This window comes from Hippocampus comes, unplaced genomic scaffold (assembly GCF_001891065.2).
Source record: "Hippocampus comes isolate QL1 unplaced genomic scaffold, H_comes_QL1_v1.1 scaffold194, whole genome shotgun sequence".
Classification (NCBI taxonomy): domain Eukaryota; kingdom Metazoa; phylum Chordata; class Actinopteri; order Syngnathiformes; family Syngnathidae; genus Hippocampus; species Hippocampus comes.
The window spans coordinates 412,772-439,016 of record NW_017805828.1 but is presented as its reverse complement, the minus strand read 5'-3'; the positions used below and the strand labels follow the sequence as shown (position 1 = coordinate 439,016).

Here is a 26,245-nt window from a genome sequence, read left to right as displayed (position 1 = left end):
CTTTTGCTCCTTCTATTTGAAGACAGATAAGCGATTCACATTCATTTAAGGGAACACGATGCGGCTTTTGGGTGTGGTTAGCAATAAAGATAAAGACGGACTGGAAGTGTCACACAAAGGCATGAACGTCGACTTCCTTGATAAATTTCCCCTGTGGTGAATTTTACTGTTCACCGCAAATTGTACTGAACCAATTAAACGGTTAGGCATTTGCATTCCAAACTTTCGAGAGGGGTTAATAAAGTTAAACTATAAAGGTTATGATGCATTTTCACCCCGATATAGGCGTGTTATTTATTTATTTTTTTTCAACAAAGACGTTATGTTTTGTACCGAAGTATATTTTAGACTCTGTCCTTTGTTACTTCAGTACTTCTACTATTACCAGAGCATTTTTTACGTACATATCTGCACTTCAACTTGAATATATATACTATAGTGTTGAGTACATTCTCCCTCTGCCCTGTGTTGGCAAGTTGGGCCAAATCAAGTGCTGCCATCTGTGGGCTAGTGTGGAACAGTAAACAACTCCGTTGTCCATTTAGGGCCAAGGTGGTCGTGTGAGTGATGCTCTCCGGAGGATGCTGTGTGGAGGGAAAAAAAAAAAAAGTCCAAGAAGAAGGTGACATCAGCAGCCTCCAGTTCCCAGAGGTGAGGGCACTGGAAACTTTAACGAGGTTACTTCCGAACTCCAGCAGGGAAAGGGAGGGGGGGTCCTCGCAGTTGGCAGCGTGAAATATAGATTTATGAACTCCATTAAGCTACATTTTGGTCTTTTATTGGACGGCCCTGCAGCATTTACCCAGCATGTAAAATCCCTTTGTGTGTGTATGCATCTGTGTGTGTGTGTGGGGGGGGGGGGTATTTTGTAGCTTAATTGCGAACAGCTTGCTCTCTTACACACACATAAGGTCCACGTCATCGGCGAATGAGGTGGTAAAGGCCATTAAATACCTGAAGTGGGGCTGCTGACATGCGAAAAGAGCAGCCGCCGGGGTGTTTTCGGAGTGGAGCGAAATGCGGGTAACCGTGGTTGCCCCGTTTCACATGCCAGACTTTCAAGCTGCCCACTTCCATGCCAATGTTGCACCACGTTGACACCACAGTGGAAATAGGATACAGAACATACTCTATGTTGAATTTGACAGTAAAGTTCAACCGGGAGTAGCATTAAACAACTTGAAGCCTCTTATTTGAGGTATTCTTTGGGTTTTGACAAACTTCTGCTTATTGCGAAATGGGTTACGTTCACTGCCACGATACTGCATATGTACAAATTTTGCAAAGCAGAAAATATGCCAAACGACAGCTCCTATCTGAAAAACTATCTCAAGGTACCACTGTACTGTAAATACTCACCACCTACTTGAATATTCCACGATTTAAGAAGAGTGGTTGAGGGCACCCGCGAGCGCCTGCTTGCTTGAAGTCATGACTCCAGTTGTGCCCCGAGTAGTGGAATTTTATAGTTGCCGAGAGATACATACATAACACCAGCTCCAAGCTTTGCCATTTTTATATCACAGCTTTGGACACTAGTGAGCACCCGCTTTTAAGTCAGCGTTGACCTCAGTGTTGTTTTGTTTTTTTTCTTTAATACTCCAGGTGGCCTTTCCACCCTTTGACTTCCCACCTGCTCCGTTTGGAATGTGTGACTAAGTCGTTCAGTGGGGAGCATGCTAACACAACAGCCCGCCACCAGAAAAAAAAATGGCTTGAGTGGCTGTTTGCGTGTAGTTATTCAAAATAAATGTCCACTGGCAGTGACGGCACAAGGGGTGTACTAATCAATTTTCGGCGAGTCAGGTTTAGAAACCGCCTCCTGCTGGGAACAGCGAAACAGGTGTGTCAGTGCCGGCTGAAAACCAGCAGTGCGCTTTCTCGAAAGTGGTAATGCACTCATTTGAAAATTACACGTAGTAATTTAATTTGACATTTTATTTCATCCTCAAAGCTTTGTTCATCGGCAACTTCGTAAGAAGGAAGTCACGCTTCCTTTTCCGGCAGCAAATTTAGTGGTTGACATTTGCATGGTTAAATTCTGTTGTGGCATAATTGAATTTTACTTGATGATTGGTTGGGCAACCACTTCCGAAACAACTATTTATGCACAAACAACTGAAAAGTCATTGTGAGACAGTAAAAGGACGGATGGCTAGCCGGGCGTATCCTCGCTGTAACAGACCACTTGATCTTAGCCATCTTGTGTCAATCGTCATTCAAAAATCAATAGGGCTCTTCCTCGCAATCCGTATAACAATAATCCCTGAATGTTCGCCATGCTCAGTTGACACACAACCCCTGCCGGGGCCCTTGCAGTCCAGTGGCGAAGAGGCGGCGACAACGGTCCGCAAGGCTCGAACACCGGCCGCCGGCGGGAAGCTGCACCTGAGGGTTTGCGTGGGAAGCGTGACGCTCCGTGACATATCCATCATGGCGCTCGGGGGGCCCCGGCGGAGCTGACAGGAAACGAGCAGGGGCTCGGGAAGCCACGGATGTTTGCGTGCCGTGAAGAGCAACAATTGCTCATACATCAAGTGCAGCCGTGAATAACAGCCGCCGAGTGCTCGTGCAGCAGGATGAAGGTTGCTGCCACCTTCCAGGGAGCTGCAAAAATAATGACGATGATAACCACGCAATGCAAATTCTGTAGAAATTGCATGTGAGTGGCGAAGCGGTGGCAGTGGACTGAAATGATGTGCAGTTGATTAAAAGTCAAAAAGTGATGAAAAGGATTTAAATGATCGAGATACAGTATTTATATAGTCCACTAGGTTGGGGATTTGGTCATGGAAAATCTGGAACAATTCATTTTCGTTGTACCAATTGCAATGACAACAAAGACATTGTTCATATTAATTTTAAGTCTTTTAATTAGGGAATTATATCGTTAAAATGTGTGCTGTACAATTTCAAGAGGGAACGGTTTGAATCTGTTAAGAAATGTGGAGAGAGAGAAGGCAAATATGCAAAATGTCTGCATTCATTCGGGAATTTTCCCCCGGAAAAACATAAATATAATCGAATATGGGAATTTGTAAAATGCGAAGAAATACTTACCAGCATGTCCTGAACGGGACAGCAATAATAATCCCATTATTTTTTTGGAGGTGCAGAATAACGAATGTGTGAATGCCCTTCCTCTTGCACACAATCAAAGAGGACGAGGAGGGTGGCAAACAAGCCAAGGTCAGGTGTGCCACAGCGGAGGAGTGATGTGCACGCTTGGCTGCGTTACCCTGATTGTAAATCAATTGTAATGTCTCGGTGGCGGGCTGCCAGACATATTTGACCATCAGCGAGATTGAGTTTGAACACGCATTATGAAGGAGTTCAACGGGTCATTTTTGTACAAAAAAGTATTTGTTTGTTTTGCTGACATTTGAAATGCACTCAACAGGTCACTTTGTCAGGTACGAGCTAATGGGAGCCAACGCTGGAGCTTGAAGTGTTTGTTATGATTGTGGTTGTAGTTCGCAGTGCTGTGGAACTTCACTGGATCGTACTTTCATGTCGATAAATTAGACTTTCAGTACAATGGAGTACAGTAAGCTATGCCTTACGGTACAATGTACAATATCATATTATTTACAGGACTGAAATGGAATCTATTATGTCATCCACGGGCTGCTGTGGCAGACTGGCTAGCGGGGGAAAAAAATAATATTTCTACAGGTGCTTTGTTTGTCTCGATGGCTCCGCCAGTCACTTGAACTGGAAGTGTAAACGTCAGCTTTATTTTTGGCCACGCCTCCCATCCCCCGAGACCAACCGATTTATTTGTCCTTATGGATCATATGGAAAACAACAATTACAAAATAAAAGTGATTCCGAGTCAGTTTAGTTGAGCAATACATTATGTTGATTCTCCAAATACAAAGTGGCTAAAAAAAGCGGAAAGACGTGCCATCTTTTTTTTGCTAATGTGACGTCAGGGGAGTCAGCTAGCTCATGCAGCTAACCTCTGCTAGCCACCGTGCCAGTTCTTCCAACGTAAATCTCCATATGACGCAAAACGCCCGTTAACCTTAATCCTAAACGGCAGCATGTAAAATCCCTTTGGAATATGCTAACGGGGTTAGCGACTTGAAAATTAGTATTCAAAGTATCTTAAGGAAATAAAGGTTACCTAGTGGGCATGTTTGATGATTTGCCAGATTTAAATAATACTGTTTAAATTTCATCCATCCATTTTCCGCTCCGCTTTCTCCTACAAGGGTCGCGGTGTGAGGTCGACACGCTAACCAATCGACCACCGAGCCTGCCCCTGGTTTAAATTAAATGAAAACAATTACTATTTTTCCAACGAGCAGGTAGGTGGTTAAGTCCCAAATGTGATTCATCTTTTGTTTGTTTTTTTCCACAGCAATTTTTGTGGTTGATATTAGCTGAGATTGTGACTTTGTAATGTCAGAAAACTTCCTATGTTACACTGTCAAAGTAGGTTTAATCCATAAACTTTATCCTGTAGTTAGAATGCACACATACTCGCCTCTTGGACTTAATTATTAGTTTGTGTTTTTCTTTTGATGTGGAGTTGGAGAGACTGTGCGCGTGCACTTGCTGTGCAGTGACTTCATCGACGCACACTCTTAGAAACAGACTGAGGAGCACAATAACATTTATTTGCACTCTGTGTGTTTTACAGCCAAACACAAGGCGAGGATAATAACTACTTTTGGAGTTTGTCAGCGGTCGACGCGGTCCGCCCGCGCAACCCCGGTTTCTGTCGGCAAGAAGGCCTTTGCTCCACCACGAGGGGGGGAAAAAAAAAAGTCGTCTTCATTTATTGAGCGGTGCACAGGGTCAATTTTCAAACAATTACTTGGCCGGTGCTGAGTCACAGTTGGGCTTTCATGGCGCACAAACATAGCAAATGTGACCAGGTGGTGAGGCCGCGCGCGGTCAAATGATTCAACTTATGCCAGAACATAAACAAGCTCCAAACTCTTGACTCTATTATTGCTCTCAGAAATGGACTTTTTGGAAATCTCCAGCGCCGGGTGATTGGCAATGAAATGCATTGATTGACCGCCGATCGTGAACTTTTTAATGAACAAGTGTCGACCTTTCTTTCTATTTCTATGACAGGAAGATCTGCGAAAATATTCGGGTATGCTTTACAGTGAATGAAGATTTTCTAATGGCATTTTTTTTGGACATTTTTAGGGAGAAGTCCATGAATGTTCTGTTTCATGAGTGCTACTAGTTAAGTACATACTCACAGTACGCAGTGGTTATTTCGCCGCGACCGGCAACTCGCCACCTCGCACTTTGCCGTGAATCACGCCAAGAACTACAAGTGTAAACTCTGCGCTAGTTCAAGTGTTCCCGCTCGTAGCGTAGCGGTTATAGCTGTCTCTCCGAAGGTGCTGCTTTATTCCTTTGCGTCACAGATTCCGATCCCGCTCTGCAACATTTTTATTGTATTGATTTATTTATTTATCTGTACTATGTATACAATTTCTTGCAGCCAGTCAGTCCGGAGTTGTAAACGAACCCTTTTTCTTTCAGGTATTTATTGAAGAATTGAACAGTTAATGCAGATGAACAATTTCAATGTAGCTTATGACTCTGATTGAATCTTGCTGATTCATTCTGGTGTGTGGAAGTTGGCCATGAGGGGGCAGTATAATTAAGGCAGGCAGACACGAATCAGGGTTCCACAACTTCTCTTAAATCACACAGTAAGCTGCTGTAATGTCAATACATTTATTATGGGAAAAAGAATATCTGCCTAAGCAGTGAGTTTTGTTTTGTTTTCTGTCTACATTTAGTGATGATACCATCTGTGTTCAAATCCATGCTGTTGAAGAGCATCAAAACACCGCCATGTTAGCTGCTATTCTCGAAGCCCGTCTATTGTGTTTTGCATTGTTAGCATGAAGCTTAGCGGACTTTTATAAGGCCAAATTTTGTGGTGGTTATAAATATAAAACGTGTCAGTCTTTTTGTTCTGTGTTTAGTTTGACTGTAAATTTCAATTTGGAGTGGCATCAAAATGCTTGACGCCTTGTTGTTGAAGCGAGTGGACTGCCACCACACAATGCAGTGAAGTCACTCACACCTCAAGGCACTTCTGTACAAATATTGTCATAATGCGCGTTAAAATGCAGACGACGCTCAAAATACCAAACAAGGTCCAGCACTTGTTTTTTGGGGCTTCATAATTATTTCCAGAGCCCGATATTTACATTTACATGTATAGTGCCTGTTTTTGTTCCAGCAGCGTGTCTCTGCGTGAAAACGTTGTCCTTGAAAACATGTGGACTGCAGCAGAGAAACAACCGCTTGACTCGGTCCAGTCACGCCAGCTCACGTCCGCCTCATTGAACGAGAAGCCAAAGGTGTGTGCCGTTTGCGCCTCTGTTGTTCAGAAGGCAAACCAACAAACAAAACAAAATGAACCACAAAATCGAGCCCTTTCATCAAGAGCCTGCCGCCACATCGGGGGAAGCATTCAGTGTGAGGATTTGTGATGTCGGCTGCGGCTCATGTACACAAAATGAGGAGTTCAATTTTTGCTGGCACCTGTGAAGCGCCGTCGCTCCACACCCTTTATGCGCCGCGAGCTCTTAAAATCATCCATGCCAGCCGCTGGCGGGCTCTGCAACAGGGGGAAAAAAAATGGCATTCTGATTCAGTCTGTGCGCCTGTGTGTTGGTTACACAGCAGACTATTGTGTCTGGCATTTGCATTAGGGCCCATGAAATCTAGCCCACTGGCTCGCGCATTGCACAGTAGCGGCTGTGGCTGAGCTGTTGCCATGCTCCAGCGAGATCACACGCTCCAGAGATGACCATATTTTTTGGCGGACGGGGGGGTAGCGTCACAAAAAAGAAGTGTGAGGCTATGAGGAAGCCGGTTTGATTTCACTTGAATTTATTATATGTCACATTAAGCCGTTTACAGTCAGGGGACCGATCCTTGCCGTCGATAGCAGAAAAAACAGCAAGTAACGCGCCCTAATCGTTTAAACTCAGGCACAACAGATTTTTTTTTTTAGGCCGATGCCAATATTGGTGAGAATAAAATTGTGATGAATTGATCATTAATTTAAAAAATGTATAATGAATGAAACTATTTTTTTGTCCCTTAACGTTCTCAACAATTAAGATGTGAATTACAAGTCGAAGATTTGACAGTTTTACAGTACCTTGTCCTTTAGTATTTAATATTACAACTGAGAAGAAATTCAGCAAAAGTCAGCCGATTTTTATGGGGGTCGGGGGGTTCGGATGTCATCTATTTTTTTCTGTTGTACTTGTAGAGTGTTAAAAAACTAAACAAATACATTAAAAAAAAAGATCAGCCACAAATTGCGATTCAAAACACTTGAATGACATCTCATCTTGCTACATTTCCGCTTAAAGTAACTTGTCAGATGATTGGATTTCAGCAGAGCAAAAACAATATTTAGCCTGCGTGCTCGGTGGTTGTTTTTGGTTTGGCATTTGTAAAATGTGAAGGCTTGTTTCTCTTTATTGAAATCTGCCAGCTATTAAACCCGACACCATAAATATAAGATAAAATTTGTGGTTTGTCTCAGACTACTACAGCCACAGTGGAAAAAGGTGAAATGGTTCATTCCACCCGATTCCCGACTGACATAGCTATGGAGTACATGCAAGCCAGGTGAGGCTTTTTTTTTTAACAAGAGAAGCCCAAATGTTAAAGCATATTATGAGTGATAAAATGCCGCACTTCCCAAATTTCATGCAAATTTGGTATAGCGGATTATGGCAAGGAACAGCAAACATTAGCCTCTGCTGCTGTTTGCTATCACTTCTCAAAGCGCTTCTTCCCTTTTGCTCTCAGACACTGTTGACTCTCATGTTAATTTGATCGACAGCACAATATTTCAGAGTGATGACGTTACCTAAGGCTCCGCCCATCCCCGCAGATCCACTGCAAATTTCCGAATCGGACAATGAGCACGAACATTTGTGACGAGCGAAACCGCGACCAGGGTTTGCAATCAGGTCAGTGAGAAGATCAGAATAGGTTCAAAATGGAGAAAATTGTGCGTTAAGAAACGGCCGGCCTCCTCCGAGGCAGCCATTGTTGTATCCAAGGGCTCGTTATCACGCTATCATGTGCTCATACAAGACATAGTCCTTTGAGGATCCGCTATTATGGGCAGTGAATCAAGGTAGCAGGCGAGCGAGGCCTTGTCTTGTCACTGCGGGGAGGGGCAGCCACGTAATAATGGAGTCATCACGAGGGCGGCTCTCCCCTTCAGAGTGGAGCCGGCCGGAATGCGCTGCCCTCAAGCCTTTGATTGGTCCCCGGTGAGCACTCTTACATGGAGGACAGCTTCGACATGCGGTCGAAGACATCACCGTGGTTGCGGCGCATCAAGAATCCTCACCGATACCAAAAAAAAAAAAAAAAAAAAAAAAACACATGGCCATGACCGTTTCACTCACAGCTGTAAATTGTCATTTTTATCTACGGCGCGTGACGGTTCAGGAGTTCCCGTGAACACGAATTCTTGTTGTCTTTGTTCCAAACGGTCACTACTACGATTCATGCAGTTTTTTTTTTCCAGGCTCAAATCTGGTAGCATCAAGTGTGAATATGCCCCGCTTTTTTTTTTTTGTGTGTGACGTATTTACATGCATTTTATTTTTTTTATGTCTGTAATTCTTGCAAGTATATATAACACTCAAATAAAAAAAAAAAAACATAGCAACCCTCTTTGTTGTTAAATGACATATCACAAAAGTACTTTAACTTGGTGTACTAAAAAAGTAAAAACACAATGATGCACATTTTTTTGGGGTGGGGGGGGGGCATGAACCAGTTTTTGTCATTTTTACAGTAAAGCGTTCTGTGTTAGGGCCCAAGGCAGCCTCGTAGATTTTATATGCAGAAAAAAAAACGACCTTGTTTCGTAACTGTCGCCAATTTTGGGGTTCAGTTTTTAATTGATGGCTACTCTTTCCTGGTGTAATGTTTTCATTTATCCTTGCCTGACATTTCTTGCTGGGTTTTTGGACATTGGCCAGGATCCAAACTGCGCTAGCGATGCAATGGGCAACAACATGTGCCACTTTTTCAACTGCACGGCTCACTTTTGATGATGACTACATCGTCGATATGCAGATAAACACTGCAAGTGGGTGTCGTTCGCTCGACAATTTTTCTGGTCTGTTTCCAGACGTCCGCTGCAGAATGAATCCTGCCACATGTCGCCGTTTTTCTGTGCCATCATGTCATCGGCGATGGATCCGCAACAGTTTCTCTCTCTTGTCCGCCCGCTGACACTGTTATCCTTCTTTCCCGCTTTGTGTAGAGAAACCGATGGCGCGGGGCCCCCCGGGCGGTGTTATCGGGATCCTCGGAGGCATCGTGGCCATCGGCCTCATCATCGGCGTGGCCGTCACCGTGGTCATGGTCCACCGGCGCCAGCAGAAGACCCGCACGGAGACAGATAATGACCTGTGAGTACCAAGAGCCTTTTGCCAAAAGAGTGTTGTCGGCCAGGGGAGGTCGGCGGGAGATTAGATGTGAACTCATGTCGTCCCTCCAGAGAGACGAGGGCTTTGAAAGGCACAAAAACACCATTCGCTCGGAGTTAACGGTGCAAAGAGGGCGCCGCCTCCCTCCCATTCATCCTGTGAATCGTGCTGTTAGTCAGTCTGATGGCAGACAAAATGGTTGGACCACCTCTCAGTGGCTTTATAATAGTACGTGCGGATTTTGCGGAACGGAAATGAATGAGATATTCCTCGCGGCCATGTTTTCGAGGGCGCTGCTATCGGGTGTTTCCTGGGAAATTTTCCACTTTCGTTGAATTGAAAAAAATTGTAATTTATAGACGACAAATAATGTGCCATTGTTTATCTGCTGTACGTCAGCGACAATAGCAGGCGGTACAATTAACCCGTGTTTCCACCTATTACTATTTATACTGTCATTACAACACTGGTGCCCAACTAGTCGATCGTGGTTATCCGGTAGTCCACCGACCGGTCCCAAGTCACTCGCAAGGAGTGTGGGGGGAAATGGAGATGGGGGAGGAAAAAAACAGATTTGTGTGTCTATGTGTTATGAGTATTACAGTAGTACCTCTACTTACGAAATTAATTGGTTCTGGAAAAAATTTCTCAACTAGAAAAGTGTGTAAGTAGAGACGCGTTTTCCATGTAAATGTCCTAATCCATTCCAAGCCCCCCCACAATCCCCTCAAAATTCAGATATAAATGTTTTCTAAAGCATAAAAATGCATCAAAATATGTAACAAATACATGTTACAATTAGATCATTGCACAATAAATGAGAGTTGTGCATAATGTAAAAAAAAAAAAAAAAAAAACATTTCTGAGGTGAATTGATATGACATCATCATTATTTCAATGCTTATAGTGGACAATATAGTCCTGATTGTCATTTGCGCCATAATTGTGCAGCGCCGTGTGCTAATAGAAATTAGCATGTTCGCGGTAGTGATCACCTGCCACCTCAAAGCACACGTACAAACGGCATACAATAATACTCACCGGCAGATAGGTCTCTGCTTCGTGAGAACAATGGCTATGTCGTGCATTGAAGGGGTATCTTCTTCTTTTCTATTATTTTCTCTTCTTCTCTTTGTTAATATTGACTCGCTTGCATACGTAAAAAAAAACAACTAACGATCGCTTAAAAATGGGCGCTGTGGCAGGCGAGTTCAATAAATAGAAGCTCTTTGATCAGAGTGGGCTAAAAAGTCGTCGGCGCGACTTCGTTAAGCCCTGCATTCAAAATGCCGCCTTGACAAAGATCTAGCTAATGTTGTGGAAAATTGTTTCCCAATGCAAACAGGTCTTTAAAAAGGCAACGAGTGGATCGATTTGCTATTTATTGTTAGTGTTCCGGCAGAAGACTTTTAAGACGGCCAGCTTGCTTTTAAAGTTTATCAGCTAATCTGCCTCTTGACAAAGCGGGGGTTCATAAACTCCTTAAGGTTGGCCAGCTGCTGCGACACCGAGGTAACAGCGATGCAGCTCAGAGGAAACAAGCCACCCAGCTGAAATCATTCTAAATGTGTTTGCGAACATGGAGGCGGTAGGGGCAGGCAAAAAGAAAGCCATCTGTTTTTTGCAGGGAGAACTGCAAAAAGCCACGCGGTCCAAAACGTGAGCGCTCACGTCGCATCCCGCTAATTGCCCCTGTCGCAGACACCTGGTCTTGGCAGATTGCGCGTTGCTCAGTTGCCGGGGTTACCACCACGCTCTCGAGAAAAAAAAAAAAAAAAAGAAGATGCAAAGAGCAGTTCTGATGGAAAATGTCACGGTTCCGCACAGGGGTCGCCCTCTCCGGGAATATTAACAAAACGAGTGCATGGAGACTATTCGGCTACCGGGAGAATTTTCAAGATGAGCCTAAAATGTAGCATAACCTTTACGGGTGAACTTCATCTGACTTGCGGCAAACTTTTGGAATGCCCAACTGTCCAACTTTTAAGGACTTTTTGCACAACTTCCTGATCTCGAACAAGATGCTGAACAGACCGTTTAGCCATGAGAGTTTCTCACCAACATACAAAGTCTGTACCACTTCAACCGCCTTCTCTAATCCCAAGGGCTGTACTACTACTTTCCTAGTTAGACAAGGCATTGGCGGCATCTTGTGGCATGTTTGGGTGTTCTAGAAAGGGCACCAAAATGCCAATAGGTGTGTGTGTGTGTGTGTGTGTGTGTGTGTGTGTGTGTGTGTCAAACAAATCTTGTTTTTTTCTGGGGGACCCCATGGCATCCCATCAAAGAGTGCTAGGATGTGGCCCTCTTTGCACCACACAGTTGGGTTTGTGAGGTCTTGTTACTTTTAAAAGTGTAAGACATAAAAAAAAAAAAAAAAGTGAATGCTAATCTACTTTTTTTAGTCTCCCCCCCCCCCCTAAAAAAGTGTCCAAAAGGATCGATAAAGAATCGAAAATGGAATCAGAATAGTCAAAATGTGATCAATTTGCACCCCTACTTTATAGGTCAAACTTAAAAACAAAATATGGAAATATCTCAAAAATATGCTGCGTTAAGGGGGGGTGAGCGTTTTTGAAATCTGCGTCCAAATCCATTGTACACAAAAAGCCATCTCCGATTAAGATGTACTGTTGACGAGTGTCATCAACATGATCAGGCGAGATTTTCCTCCTATTCTTTATCTTCTACTCAAGAGCTGTGCTGATCTCAAATCCAAAGCGATGCAACATTGCCATCTACAAGATTCAGAATGTCATTTTAGAGGTTTACCAAAACTGAATTTCACAAACAAGCTGGGCATGCCTACACATGAAACAAATGGACTGTACTTGTACAATATTCCGTTTAAGTAATTGGTTGGATTCCTGTTGACGAATGAAGACATCTGCAGTGAATGTGTTCCTTGGCTCAAAACAAGTTTGAGGAACACTGAGTTTAAAGCAAGTGCAGTAGCCTCTTGATACCCCCCGCCCCACCACCACCATCACCGTCTCCCACTCCCCACCCTCTGCTAATCTGTCTTTCTCTCTCACTGTGACGTGCAAGTAACTGCTATGTGTCTGTCTGTCTCCCTCCCACTCTCGCCACCCTCAGCATCGCCGTTGCGGCTGTAACTGACAGTTGCGTGACACAGGCTGCAGAGAAGCCAGAGTCCGCCACAAGGAAAGTAGAGGCACCTGACCCCAGTCTGTCCCCCGCCGAGCCCTGCCCCCCCGGATCCTCTATTCTCTTGCCCGCCTCCAACGGCGGCCTGCAAGTGACATACTTGAGCACGCCGCTGTGAAAAAAAACGGGGAAAGAAAAAAATAATAATTGGGCCGCCGAGTCAGAAAAAAAAATAAAAAAAAAAAAATTGGGCCGCCGAATCAGAAAAAAAGAATAAAAATGCGGCACCGCACGTTTGATGTCAAACTTTGCTCAAATAAATGTGTCTTCGTTTGATAAACTCCGATAAATCAGACTTCATTAAAAGCCTTAAGAGGGACTATCAAGCCCCGAGTTTATCTGATTAGGTGAGCTCGGGCTGACTGCTGGCAAACATATCAAATCAAATTGCTAATCAGAGGCAAATCATGCGTGATCTGATAGAGGATTTGGCTGCTGTTATCTTCCCATGAGCCCAATCTCTCCGATAAAGTCATTTGTTAAGAGTAGTGCAACCTCCTCTCCTTTTGTCTGCCGTTCTGAAACTCCCTCTAACCCCCCCACCCCCAACCCTCTTCGCCAATCCGCCCCACAACCAGTCGCCGTGCACGATTGTCGTCGCCCATGCATGTCAAGAGTTGTGTCCGTGGTGTTTGAGTGTGCATGCGCCGTCGTCTAAATGTGGACTTAGAACTTCAAGTGTCCACTTTGTTCGGTGTCTTTAAAGATGAAATGTGTTCAGATGTTTAATCGAGTGAACGTTTGGAGGTTCTCGGTTTTATCAGTGGCGGGCCATGCATTCAGCGGGGGCATAATCCACGGATTAATTGCGCCGCGATTGCGACACAATTATCGAGAGCGTCGGGACTGCAATATAACATCACGCAGCTGTGTCGAGTACATTATCTGGAGCGCTTCAGAATCAATATTCATCTAATGACATGACCAAAAAAATAAATAAATAAACGAAAATGAATAAATGATACTCACCGGAGATGCGGGTTATCAAATGTATTCAACGGGGAGTTTGCAGTATTAAAACGGCGAGCAAGATTTCAATGGGGCCTCAATAAAATCGTGGAAATGTTTTGAGGAACACACGATCACACAATGCTTCGTAACCATTTAAAAAAAAAAAAAAATCTTGCAGTTGACAAATACTCCATTTATTAAAAATAAATAAATAAATACAACTCACACTAAAACTAATAAAAACTAAACTAAAAGGAAACATTTTCAAAAAAACTAATAAACGTGCTCTATAATTAAATTAAAACTAAATGAACTAAAAAAAAAAAGCCACAACGAAATAAAAAGTATCTATAATGAAAAATCCCAGTTGATTATAACCCTACCGCATGCTCAGGGTAGCCAAGAGAAATGCGACAAAATGAAGAGAACCGACTGTTGGGAATACATTCATAGCATTTCTGGAACAAATATTACAATGTCGGTTATTAATATAGGTCAGCGCTTCGAATCATCTTGAGCCCACTGCTGATTTTTCTAATGCCGGGATGCAGAAGGTACTGCAAAACCCTCGACGCCGATACCACCACGGCTGATTGTGTTTGCCCCCAGCCAAGCGGCACACGGCGGGACTCGGGATCGGTCAAGGCTAATAAATCACACAGCCGTTTAGCAGCCCGAGCGGCTAATGATTATCAAAACAGACGGGCGTTTGTCAAAAGCGATAGTCTGGGAAGAATGTGTTCATCGCTCTTGCTCGCCCCCCACCCCCACCCCGAGGTGATTTATGACCCCCTGCCTGAAAATGCGTCCGCAATTGTTAGCGCGGCATCGGCGGCGCACCCCCTTTGCGAAATGAATTTGCTCACTCGCGTTCCTGACATTGACACAGTCGCAAACGTCGACCGGGATCAATCACTTTGACACCGCCGTCCGTCTCTGCTAACTTCCGCGTGCGGCACGGGGGAAACACTGTTGACGCGGGACGTCGTCAACAGATTTCCACCGCTGGGACTGAAGGGACATTTGACTTGAGCGGGAAAGAGGATGTTGAAGATTTTAAAAATATATATATATATCTTGTTTCGGTTTTCGAACAATTCGGTTTTCGAACAGCATTCTGGAACGGATTATGGACGAAAACCGAGGTTTGACTGTACTGTAAGGTCTTGCATGAAACCTTTGCAATGTTTGGCCCCAGTGGCTTGAAGCTGTCTAGCAAAGTGTCACTGTTGTTGTTAATTGCTCCGAAATTTGGTGCTTGAATGTGAAATGCTGTACATGCGGTGTCGTCTTCTTCTCGTAGCGGTGTATTTGTAATCTACCAACGCCTGGGGTCCGGATGTAAGCCGGCTGTGTATAATTGTCACATTACGTGTTCTGCGCCACGACCAGAATTATTTTTTGATAAAGTTGTCCACCAACAAAAGACATTTGTTGCATTCTTTTCTTTTTTATTTTTTCCCCGTAGCCATTCACGAGACAATGCGAGAAAGTAATTGCCTCCTGAAGATCATCACATCGCTTTCATCGCCCGAGTGCAATTAAAAGTATCATTAGCATTTAAATTGCCAAATAAGATTGTGATCATCAGATATCAATGAGAGCAGCGAGGGTCAAGTCCAGTGTTGTGCCGAGTTGTTCCAGACGAGTAAAACAGCGGCATTGTGATCTCAACAGGTTTCGCCCTGATTGGCTAAAAATGGCCCCCGCGGCTCATAAATGATGGTCAAGAGAGAGGGCCGCCTCTTTGTGAGTGCATTGTAGGTCCTAGCCCGTAAATCTCTCACCCAGATTACTCCTCTCAGTTCGGGGGATTAGCAATGTTTTCCCCTCGCTATCCCCCTTAAATCTCCCCTTAAGCTGCCCTGAGCTTTTGGTGTCCAGCCGAGCGTGGCGGGCGAAAGGTCCTCAAGGTGGACGCCTGAGTGCGAACCTGGATGGAGCTCACCCTTTGCCCCCCCACCCCCTCCCACCCTACGTGTCCTCCTGGCCACAGGCGCGTGGCTCTTATCAGCTTCCATTAGTGTCAGTCGACTTCGAAAGCCTGCCACCCTCATTACTGCGTCGTGGCACAGCTGAGGTACGAAACTTGGCGAATGTCAACCGACTGCCACGACGTGACACGCCGCACGCAGACAAGTTGGCTTGATTAGCTTTGCGGAAGTGGCTGCAAGGACGACACGCGTGCTGAATATTTGACGTCTGAAAAGGCAGTTATGCAGAAAGTATGCATGGGTGTTATTATTACGTCACTATTGCTGTGGAATTTTATCTTGAGGGCAAAGGTTCTCAAAATGGTGTCCCTGGAACCCTGAAAATCTGCAAAATAATTTTCTGTCATTTATCATATCCTTGAAAATGATCACATAGATCAGGGGTCCCCAACCTTTTTTGCCCCACGGACCGGTTTAAGTCAGACAATATTTTCAGGGACCGGCATTTAAGGTGTGGCGGATTAATACAACAAAATAATATGGTATGAGCTGCATGAAAACTGTGGTGTTTTCGAAATATAATAATAAACACAAGGAGCGTCTAATCTGGTCGCAACACTCTTATCGCTCTGGTAATGTTTAATGCCTTCAAAATACGATACAACGCAAATTCAAAGTGCATGAAAATGACGACTCACCACAGCCCCGAGCTTGATTTTCTGCAATCAGACAGTCCCATCTCGGAGTAATAGGAGACAATGACACCTCAAGTGTGTGGTTTATGTCCAGTCTACTTCGTAATTTTGTTTTAGTCGCTGTTGCTGCAGAAACTCCCCACCTCACACAGGTAGGATGTCGGAAATAGCAACAGTGCTATTGTGGCGATCTCAGAGTATTCAGCCATAACTTTGATCCAGTAGTTTCAAACGTACTTTTAAGGCCGCCGTCATTTGCGATCTCCAAGCAGCTTTTTTACTCATTTTGCGGGCTTCAGCGTTTTGTTTATGAGCGTCGTCGGTCACGTGACCGAGAAGTGTGCCTTGACGTGAGTCAAGCGTGACACAGACAGATGTAACAGAGAATCCGGTAATTTTTCAAAGTAAACCATATTTCGTATTCCGAAATAAATAAAACGGAAATAAGGCAAGTTCTTTCTGTGCGGCCCGGTACCAAATGCCCCGCGGACCGGTACCGGTCCGCGGACCGGCGGTTGGGGACCCCTGACATAGATCACATAGAGTAAGTCTGTCATTTCTGCATGTATGCATTTTGTATTTCTTTTCGAAGTAATGGGATACGCGTATTTTGGCAACATCATGTTTATTTCTTATGGAATTAAAGCATCTTTTCCCAAGTCATCGGTGGAGTTGTATGCATGACATGCTAATGGGAAAAAAAATGTCAATATTAAAACTCATCAACAACCATGAATTTGTAGTTCAAATGTAGCTGTGGGGCACAAACGTTGCTCCAGAGATCCTCCAAAATTGCAACGCGGGAGCCCAAAATGAGAAAATTATGTTGCTTCGAATGTGTTGTCAGGTTCACGACTTTTCTTTCCTCCTGATAAGCCCCAAAATTTCAATTGATCAATCAATAATGATCTCAACTGTGGTGCACAATACCCATCTCTATTTACGTTTTTTTTTGTCTTTTGTTTTTGTTTTTTCGTTTTTTTAGAATAAACAAGACTCTTTTTACAAAATAAAGAGTAGAAAGTACAGTGGCGCCTTGAGATACAAGTGACCCGACTTCTAAGTTTGTCGACGTACGTACCACATTTGACATAAAGCATATTTGACAATAAAACTGACTTGACCTGACCATCGTTGAACCGACTTATTCATTTATTTCTCTTGACTGGCAAGCAATAATTTGACATTAGAGCATTGTATGGAGGCAGTGAACACACCACAACTCACATCACAACAAGCAGCAAGTCTGCTAGCTTAATGCCAATACATATTTGGAAAGGCCATAGAGGGGCTAACAAATTGCCTCCGAGACGCGTCGTCATCACGCTTGAAGCAAGAGACAATTGAATACAAACGGTAGAGCAACACATGTAGATGGAAACTACAACAATCCTCAAAGGCATATATTTATTCTCTGCGAAGAATGACAATTGGAAAAAGAACAGAGTAGCTGAGACCTCCACCATGTACGGTATATCCGTTTGACTGTTTTCGGGGAGGCTAAAATATTTTAATAGCATTGCCATTCATTTCAGTTATGTGTGGTCACAGAACGAATGAAACATGTATCTCAAGGTGCCACTGCATCTGTTTTGAAATGTCGGAACTAAAAGTAATAAGCCGCCATAGAAATAAATGACTGAAAAGTCCACTTTAATAAAGTAACAATTTTGTCATTGCTGTCCATGATTCTTTTACGCGATAGTTGTCTCCGTACAGCTTTGATTGTTCCTCCAAGCAATGAAAATTGTCGATTTTTATCACCCCTATTTCCCGTCGGTGTCGGTTAAAAGAAAGAAATAAACAAAATTATGACCTAGACAAATGCCAGCTTGTATATGTAGTGTAAAAGGGTCTATTGACTTCTACTGTACCCCAACTTCCTGGGATGGGACGTCCTTTAGGCAGCTGCGAGGCAAGCGCTCCCCTGAGCGACGCCAACAGCTGCGGCTTTGAAGCCTTTGGTGGCGCCGAGGCGTACAAATTGAAACTGATGACTTTTTAATCCGACAACATCGGTTATTATACTCTCCCGTGAGTTTGTTCCCACTCTTCTTTGCGCAGTTTTGCCCAAACAAGCCCGTGTCAGCGGCGCACGTGTCGGGGGCGTTAGCGGACGGCAGCTGTTCAACCGAGAGAGCACAAAAAAAAGACGTCTCGTCGTGGCTGCTCGTTTTGGAATATTTGCCGTAGATATGAACCTCTGTTTTTATAGATTTGATAGCCAAGACAGAATGCGCGAGAAAAAAGAAGATCCAAAATGATCATCTTTGATGGTGATAATATTAAAGGGGAACTGAACCCTTGCATCGAATAATCGAGCAATCGAACTTTATAAGGAAGCCCATCTGTCGATGGCTTGTACCTCTGTCCAAATCTTGAAGCATGGAAAAGAAGTCCCAAATACATTGAGAATAAACACAAGTGTACGGAGATTTTACGACGTCCCGGTGCTAGCTTTGACAATGAAATAAACTGCTCTGGATAACACTTTTTATTTCATTCAGAATTGTATCATGAGGCGTCATCTTTTGCCAAACAAAATGGTTTTGCAGACAAAATGTTAAGCAGAGTCGGCACGCCAGCCTCATCAATGCCTTGTAAGAGAGTGTTTTGCTGAAGAAAAAAAAGGAAGCAGCTGACTGCCAAAACAGTGGAAAAATGTTTCTTTTAAATGAAAATTGCTATAGAATAATCTTTTTTGATACTCGGTACATATATAAGTCTATGAGCAACATCACCTTCACAATCACAGCAATTTCAGTCTTCACCTTATGACACGTTCACATTATTAATTGACTGTATCTTATTATTATATTAAAGATAAAAATAATACAATCTGACATTGAATAAAAACATGCCAAAATAATATTGTATATGTTGCCTACAATGCAATTGCGTGTAAGATCCAGCAGGTGCCCATTTTCAGAGACGGAAAATGAAAACAAAAACAAACACACCTTACACTGGAAATCCAACAAGCAGCACTGAACCTCAAAACTGTGCAGCAAATGTGCTAAACACTTAACCCCCGTGCCGCACTTGCGAAGTCGAATGAGACCCAATACAAGCACCTATCAAGTACTTGAAAAAAATAATTTAATAAATAAGTCCTGGGGGAAATAAATTCCAAAAAATAAATTTCACTTTTTATTTTTTCGAACTGTCAAGGACTCACCTTACTATCTCACTTCTTTTGTGCTGCATGGACTATACACACACATAGACACACCGTTTCATCTCACCCGATGCTTGCTTCGACTGCATTCTCCCAATTTTGACATCCGATGATGGCGGCCGAGGAGAAAAAGAAGGTTGCGACGGGAAGAAAAGAGGTCCTGCCTGGGGTGGGTGTCTGCGTGTGCGCGCGCGCGTGTGCTCGCCGTGAAACATGATGGCCCCCTCCGAGCCGCCGCTGCCAATGAAATGTCATCATGAGAGGGCCCCGCGGGTTTGAAGAAGAGATCTCGCCGCAAAAATGTGTGTATAACCCCGGCGATTCATCCCATCGTGGAGGTGGATGTTAAAAAGTGTCAAATGTTGGCTGATGTTATTGAAAAGAAGCGACATGTAGGTCAGCGCAGGAGGCGTTCGGCAGCTCCTCTCTTTCACTCGCTGTGGTTTGATGTCACGCTGCGTCAATGGTGGCTCGAAATGAGATTTTTTTTTTTTTTCTTCCAAGGCAGTTGTCAAAGCTTTTGTGTTGGTGTTTGCATCAAATGAGCCGGATTACAAGTGTTGTCTAATGAGCCCGCCGCCTCACCTCTGCGAGCTCCTGCAGCTCCTCGGTCGTCACCAGAGAAAATTGATGCTTCGCCTCTCTCCCCCCCCCCCCCCTTCCCTAAATGCTGCAATAGCAGTTGGCTTTTTGTCACCTTGCCGAGGGGCTGCCGATGATGCCGCATGCACCAGGCGGAGGTGTGGCCAATTCCTGGCATTGTCAGCCACGACTGACATCCATCCTGGTCAGTGATGGAACCGTATGAAGTCGTTCCAGGATTTACCCGTACATCGGTGGTATGAACTGAGCTCAGTCCATTGGTGGAAACCGAGTTCAACTGACAAGTGTGAGTGGCGTACCTGCCAATGACTTACGGGAACACTATTGGCGTGTTAAGTGTGGTAAGACGTAGGCCAGCCATTGACGTTGTAGAGTAACTGTGAGAGTTATCTGTACGTTGATGATCTGTACGGAACCTTTTGCAAGGAAATATGGCTTTATTGTAGACTGAGTAGATTCACTTGGGCCTGGTACACACAAAACTGTCTTTGTCCTGATTTTGCCTTTTTCCCCACCAAGTACGGCCGAGCTTTGCTGCTGTAAGGGAGGTGCACACTATGAGAATGGGGAAAAAAAACAAACCTCTGTGATAGCCACATGCATAGCAGACATGACCAATGCCATGCAGATGATCTCGCTCAATTCTGAATAAGCAACCCCAAGCACAGGAGAACGAGGGGGTGAGGCAGATAAGGGCAGGCTCAAGCATCCGGCAGCAGCAACATCCAGGATATTAAGGCTCCAGGATCATTTGTTTTGGGAACAGACAGAAAAGAATTTCAGTCAGCCTTCAATATTGCACTTCATTCTGAGGTACGTGTTAAAAGTGGATTTGTGAGATAATAGGGCTTGAAATCCGAAATATTTAACATATATTTTAGATTTACGGCCCAAAATGTGTGTAGGAAAAGCCGACAAACCCAGAATCATGTGAATTGCGACTTGAAATGGAATTGAGCCACTCAAGAAGCAGCCTGACGAAAGAACAAGGAAGCGGGCATGAATAAAATCAAAACACATCCGACCCGAAGCACAAAATCCGCCGGCCCTCAGAAAATAACCTGGTGATCTGGACTGAAGAGAACCCCTTGGTGGAAACGTAGATTTGGACGAGAGCAACGAAGGAGCATAACTGACAATCGCTACCTCTCCTTGCTGTCATGCTGTGGGGGGGGGCTTTTTGTCAGAGCGGAAATAATGAGCGTGAAAGAAAGAGTTAAGTGGTGCGCTCATGCACACATTTTCTACGCATTAAAACGCCGGCTTGGCCTTGCCAGAAAAGGTCATGTTATTCAATCAGGACGTGAACCAGCGCGAATGAGAGGCGAGGAATGGCGGATACAAGGCGTGTCGTCTTCGTTCTCCGCGATGGCTCTTCATGTTGTGCCGGGATGTGACATGTGACTCTGACTTGTTTTGGCAGTGTGATAACCTCACGGCGGCGACGGAGTTGTGAAACAATTATCTCGGGCCACGTCAAACACTTTCGAATTTTCAATCACGGCGCGCATTGGCCAATTGCAACATGAATTCCGAACGGGATTTACCCATACCTCGATGAGCTGAACTGAACTGAACCCCTTGGTGAAAACATGACTTGAGAGGAGACTAAAGTGTGAGTGGGATCACTGGCCGATTGTTAGCATTGTGTCATGATTGACTTAACGGCTAGCCTACGATGCTGTGGCGTCGCTACAAGGTTTTCCCAGACCGTGGTGATCGGATCTGAACTGAGCTAAATTCCTTGGTGTAACTGTGGTGTTGGAGAAGACGAACTGGCCATTTGCATTGTGTACCACGAGGGACATGTATACCGTCCAATGGCGGGATGGAGTCTGCAGTATTGAGCCAGACCCTGGTGATCTTTCTGAACTGAAGGAAACCCCTTGGTTTTGACGCCTGATTTTAAGCAAGACCGGCCAACGATGGTCACTCTACTTTAAAGCAGCGACACATAAGCATTGTGTGAGATTGCAATTTTTTAATTCATCAGTCTGAAAGAAGTTTTATTTAGAAAAAACAAGTTAGTCCCCCCCCCCCCTCGTCATCTCTTGCACAAGTAGTACTAAGTTAAGGCTACAAGCTAGCAAAAATATGAGACTGGCATGACTCAGTGGTAGAGTGGTCGCGTCTCAACCCCGAAGGTTGTGGCTTCGATCCTCAACCCTTGTGACCATGTTGAAGATCCTGAGCCCTTGACGTTGCTTCTCCAGCTGTGTCATCAGTGGTTAAAGTGTTAAAGCGCTTTGAATACCTAAGGTAGAAAAGTGCGAGACAAGTGAAAGCCCGTTTACCGTTTACCAGTAAAAAATCAGACAAAAGCAGCTTTTGAAAGGAGAAAAGGCCAAACAGTGACACAAAACAAGAACCCACAACTTCTTAAATGATAAAAGCTGCTCTCAAGAGACAATATCAGCAGCCCTCCTCAAAAATGCGGGTTTCTCACCACAGGTCATTCTCATTCCTAATATGAGAGGGCAGACAGGCTTGGAAATGAGGTAGAGAAGCCTTCAAAACTGCTTTTTGCACATGTAGAACGATGACTTGGCATTCAAAGCCAAGCATGAATTAAAATCAAGGCAGACAAGTGATAGATTGCCCCAAAACAAACAAACAAACAAACAAACAAAAAGCATCCTAAATTAGTGACGTGCGATTTTCTGCAATGACCAACACAAAATTTGGAGGAGATTGGACATGAGTAACAAAGTTCGTGTCATTGTCTCCCACTCCCCCAAGATGGGACTGGCTTGTTATTTGGTTCTGTGCCACAAATTACGGCGACTCCATTGACTTTCATGGTCAGTCATATTGTCACAAATTTCTTGGAATTTCTTTGTGTGTCAAGTCGGTGAAAATAACTCGACGCGAAAGCAGCCTGTGGTTCAAAAAAAGGTTGCGGACTGCTGCTTTAGAGGAAGTTGGCACCATCCTCAGGGTTCAAGGTTCCCATTCGGTTCTCTGAGGCAGCCTTAAGGTTGATGATGACATGTCAAGCAAGCGTGACGGGTCGGTCGGCAGTAAGTTTCGACCGACCCGCAGCACCTGACTCACACATGCGCTTCTCCCTGCCCCCCTTATATCCCCCCTCATATATCTCCCTCTAACCCCTACCTCGCATACCCATCCCCCTCACCTCAGTGTCCAATTACAGCCCACTCTCGTTAGCACAGTGTCTGTCTGCAGCCTTTGAAAGGGCAGGGCACATGGCCGCCGCCGTCACGCAGCCGCCAAGTCCAGAACTATCAAAAGCCCAGGAAAAAGAGTGCAAAAAAAGGCAAGTGCAGGCAGGCCTTCTCATTACAGAGTGCTGTCGAAGGTGAGGGGGACGTGACGGGCGGCCGGCGCCGACGGTGCCCGAGTGTCACGTTGTCTTTGCGCTCTCTGTGTCCCTCTCAACAGGACCGACCTCCCGCCGGCTCACAAGCCCGCCCCGCCGCCGCCAAAGAAGAAGAACAGCGACATGAAGGGGCACTTGACATCCGACGACATCCAGGTACGGCCGCCCCTTTGCCTCCTTTCATTTCGAAAAGCGTTTCATATGATGTATGATGTATTGTGTGTTGACATTGTCAGCGTTTAGTCATGCAAAAACAATTTCAACCGCTTTGTCCCACAATCCCAAAACATTATGAAAACACGCTCGATGGAAAATGGATGGACGTTTGCTAATAAGGCGGTGGGCCGCCCTGCGTGTTGAATTTCTCGCTCTGGAAGCCCAACGCTTGTTTCAGCATCTGCGCCTCGCTATTTCCACCGTTTGCATCATGCCCCTGTGCCACACGCAAGCCGTTAACTTGATGCAAATGCCAAGTTCAGCCGAGCGGCGAAAGTTGAAACCGCTGTCAAGCAAACAATTCCTTGTCAAAGTTCAGATTCTCTCCTCCAAAAAATAAAATGAAATAAATAAAACCTACACGAGTGAAAGAAGTCAGACCCTTGAGCACATGTAACACCGCGACTCCCAATTCTCGTCGGGAGCGCTTTGGGGGCCAAAGTTAACTTTGAAAGGAAACCACGTTACGTGTAAAAAAAAAAAAATTGAGAGGAAACCACGTTACGTGTAAAAAAAAAAAAAAAAAGAAAAAAGAAAAAAATTGAACACACATGAGATTGCATGCGTGTGTCTTTTTTGATGACGTTTTGGTGCACTGTTTGTGTGCGGAACACCAAGTGCAGTTTTTGTTTTGATAAAATGAATGCTGTTAGATCGTGATTTGACTTTTGAAAGGAGGCTTTCAAAATGTATTCAGATTTTACGATTCACGCTGGAATGCTCAAAGTCAATGTTTTGATGGTAAAATGTTTTATTTTTCTCCTTATTAAGATAGCCGTTTTTGTGGTTTATTACACAATGAACCAAGTTATTTGACTTCTTCATGGGAAAAAGAGGTTTCATACCTGATGCAATATCCAGTATTAGCAGCTACATTACGAAAATCCGTCATTTATAGCATCATTTTTTTTAAAGACGTTACAATACGTACAGTATTTTGTTCACTGTGTGCTACAATTTTTTTTAAAGTGCATTCAGTTATCTACACAGCACAATGTGTTTAAAAAATATCACGCACTGTTAGAACATTATGCACTGCTGTCCGACGGGAAAAAGAGGTTTCATACCTGATGCAATATCCAGTATTAGCAACTACATTACGGAAATCCGCCATTTATAGCATCATTTTTTTAAAGGCGCTACAATACGGTACAGTATTTTGTTCACTGTGTGCTACAATTTTTTTTAAAGTGCATTCAATTATCTACACAGCACAATGTGTTTAAAATATATCACGCAATGTGAGAACATTATGCACTGCTGTCCGACAATGATTACGCTTCCTATCCTTCTGCAGGTGGTCCATCTGGACAAAGACGAGGAGATGCAGAAGCTTCCCCTGCAGCCGCCTTACTACGACATGGCGCCCTCTGAGTCGACCCCTTTCACCGATAAGCCGGTGAGTGCTCGTCTCCATCGAGGGCGCGTCCTCGCCCGCCGCCTTCGGCCAGGCGTAATTGCCGCCGAGAAGCTGAGCAAGGGGCCGGAGAATTGATTTACATCAAACGGGGCTCGGAGTGCGATGACCTCCGCTCCCAGTAGTGAAAGGCGAAGGGAGGCTTTACGACCATTCGGCCGGCGGACCCGTTTGCAGCTTAGGCACGTAAACTCATCGTTTACATCAGCGCCGCCTATCAGGGGGTCCGCAGATATTTAAAACGTTGGATTCTCACAAATCAGGGCCTTGAATAATGACACTTTGTTCTTAAATGTGTCATTCAGAGGACTGTTACCCATACGGCGCCTCGTCCTACAATTGCAGCTTCCGAGTTGTAACTGCAAGAAGCGCTTGCAACGTTAATATGCCTCGTTCGCCAAATGTGAATTTCACTAGGAGTGGGCAATCCCGATTGACAGTTTGTGTAATATCACGGTATTTTAAGAGCTTTTCCTGATGTTATTTTCAATGTACTGTAAATATTAAGTCTATGATTTATGGTGATTGCACACTCATCACAAATTGGTCAAGAAAACAGACCTGTTAATGGTTGTTGAACATCCGGTGGCAATTTTAGTGCTTCTGACTGACGGGTTCCAGGATTGAATGTCATTTTGAAACATTATTAAGGACAAATGTACAATATCAACTATTTTTCGACTTGCAGTTATTTATTATTTTTATTTTAGAAAACATGCATATCACTTTTGTCTTCAAGAATTCAATTGTTAATGTTTGATCCAAGAGCAAAAGTATTTTTGTGCTCACCAAGAGAAATTATTTAGGTCATAATTTCATTTAGTTGAGTATAAATAAGGCCGACTAAGACTTGTTTGCCTTAATACATCTGACTGCCTGCGAGCTGTATGCTGGCAATTAGAAGTATTATCCCCAATTGCCCTAAGATATATTGATCGACACACTACAACACTCCCTCAGAGTGTTCAAACTTACATCTTGGATTTGATGGAAGTGGCTTTAAACAAAAGCCTCAAATATGACCCGGTTTGATAACCTTTACCTTCTACCTGCAGACCCCCTATCTTTCTACGCTCCCGTAGCCAGAACCACACGCCTGACCCCGGCTCGTTTTGCACAGCGCCTAACCTCTCCTCCGCCTCCCACTAATCCGCCGTAATGACTTGACGTTTGCGTAGCTGGTGCCTGAAGATAAGTGTAGCATCATGGCGCTGCGTGTTGACCATGAAATGGCTGCCTTGTTTCATCAGGCACTCCCCACCCCTGGGAACCCTCCAGC

General features: G+C 44.3%; 1 protein-coding gene across 4 annotated transcripts in view; it reads left to right on the top strand.

The window, feature by feature from the left end:
- nectin1b (nectin cell adhesion molecule 1b) overlaps positions 1-26,245 on the top strand; it is a 166,572-nt gene that overhangs the window by 119,150 nt on the left and 21,177 nt on the right. For 3 of the 4 annotated variants that reach the window (XM_019887322.1, XM_019887321.1, XM_019887325.1), the window contains 3 exons: positions 9,299-9,446; positions 23,396-23,489; positions 24,847-24,948. In XM_019887322.1, the coding sequence (XP_019742881.1) occupies positions 9,299-9,446; positions 23,396-23,489; positions 24,847-24,948 (344 nt within the window). Of the gene's footprint in view, positions 1-9,298; positions 9,447-12,560; positions 12,775-23,395; positions 23,490-24,846; positions 24,949-26,245 lie in introns of those variants that run through there. The other variant, XM_019887326.1, reaches the window with a different exon arrangement.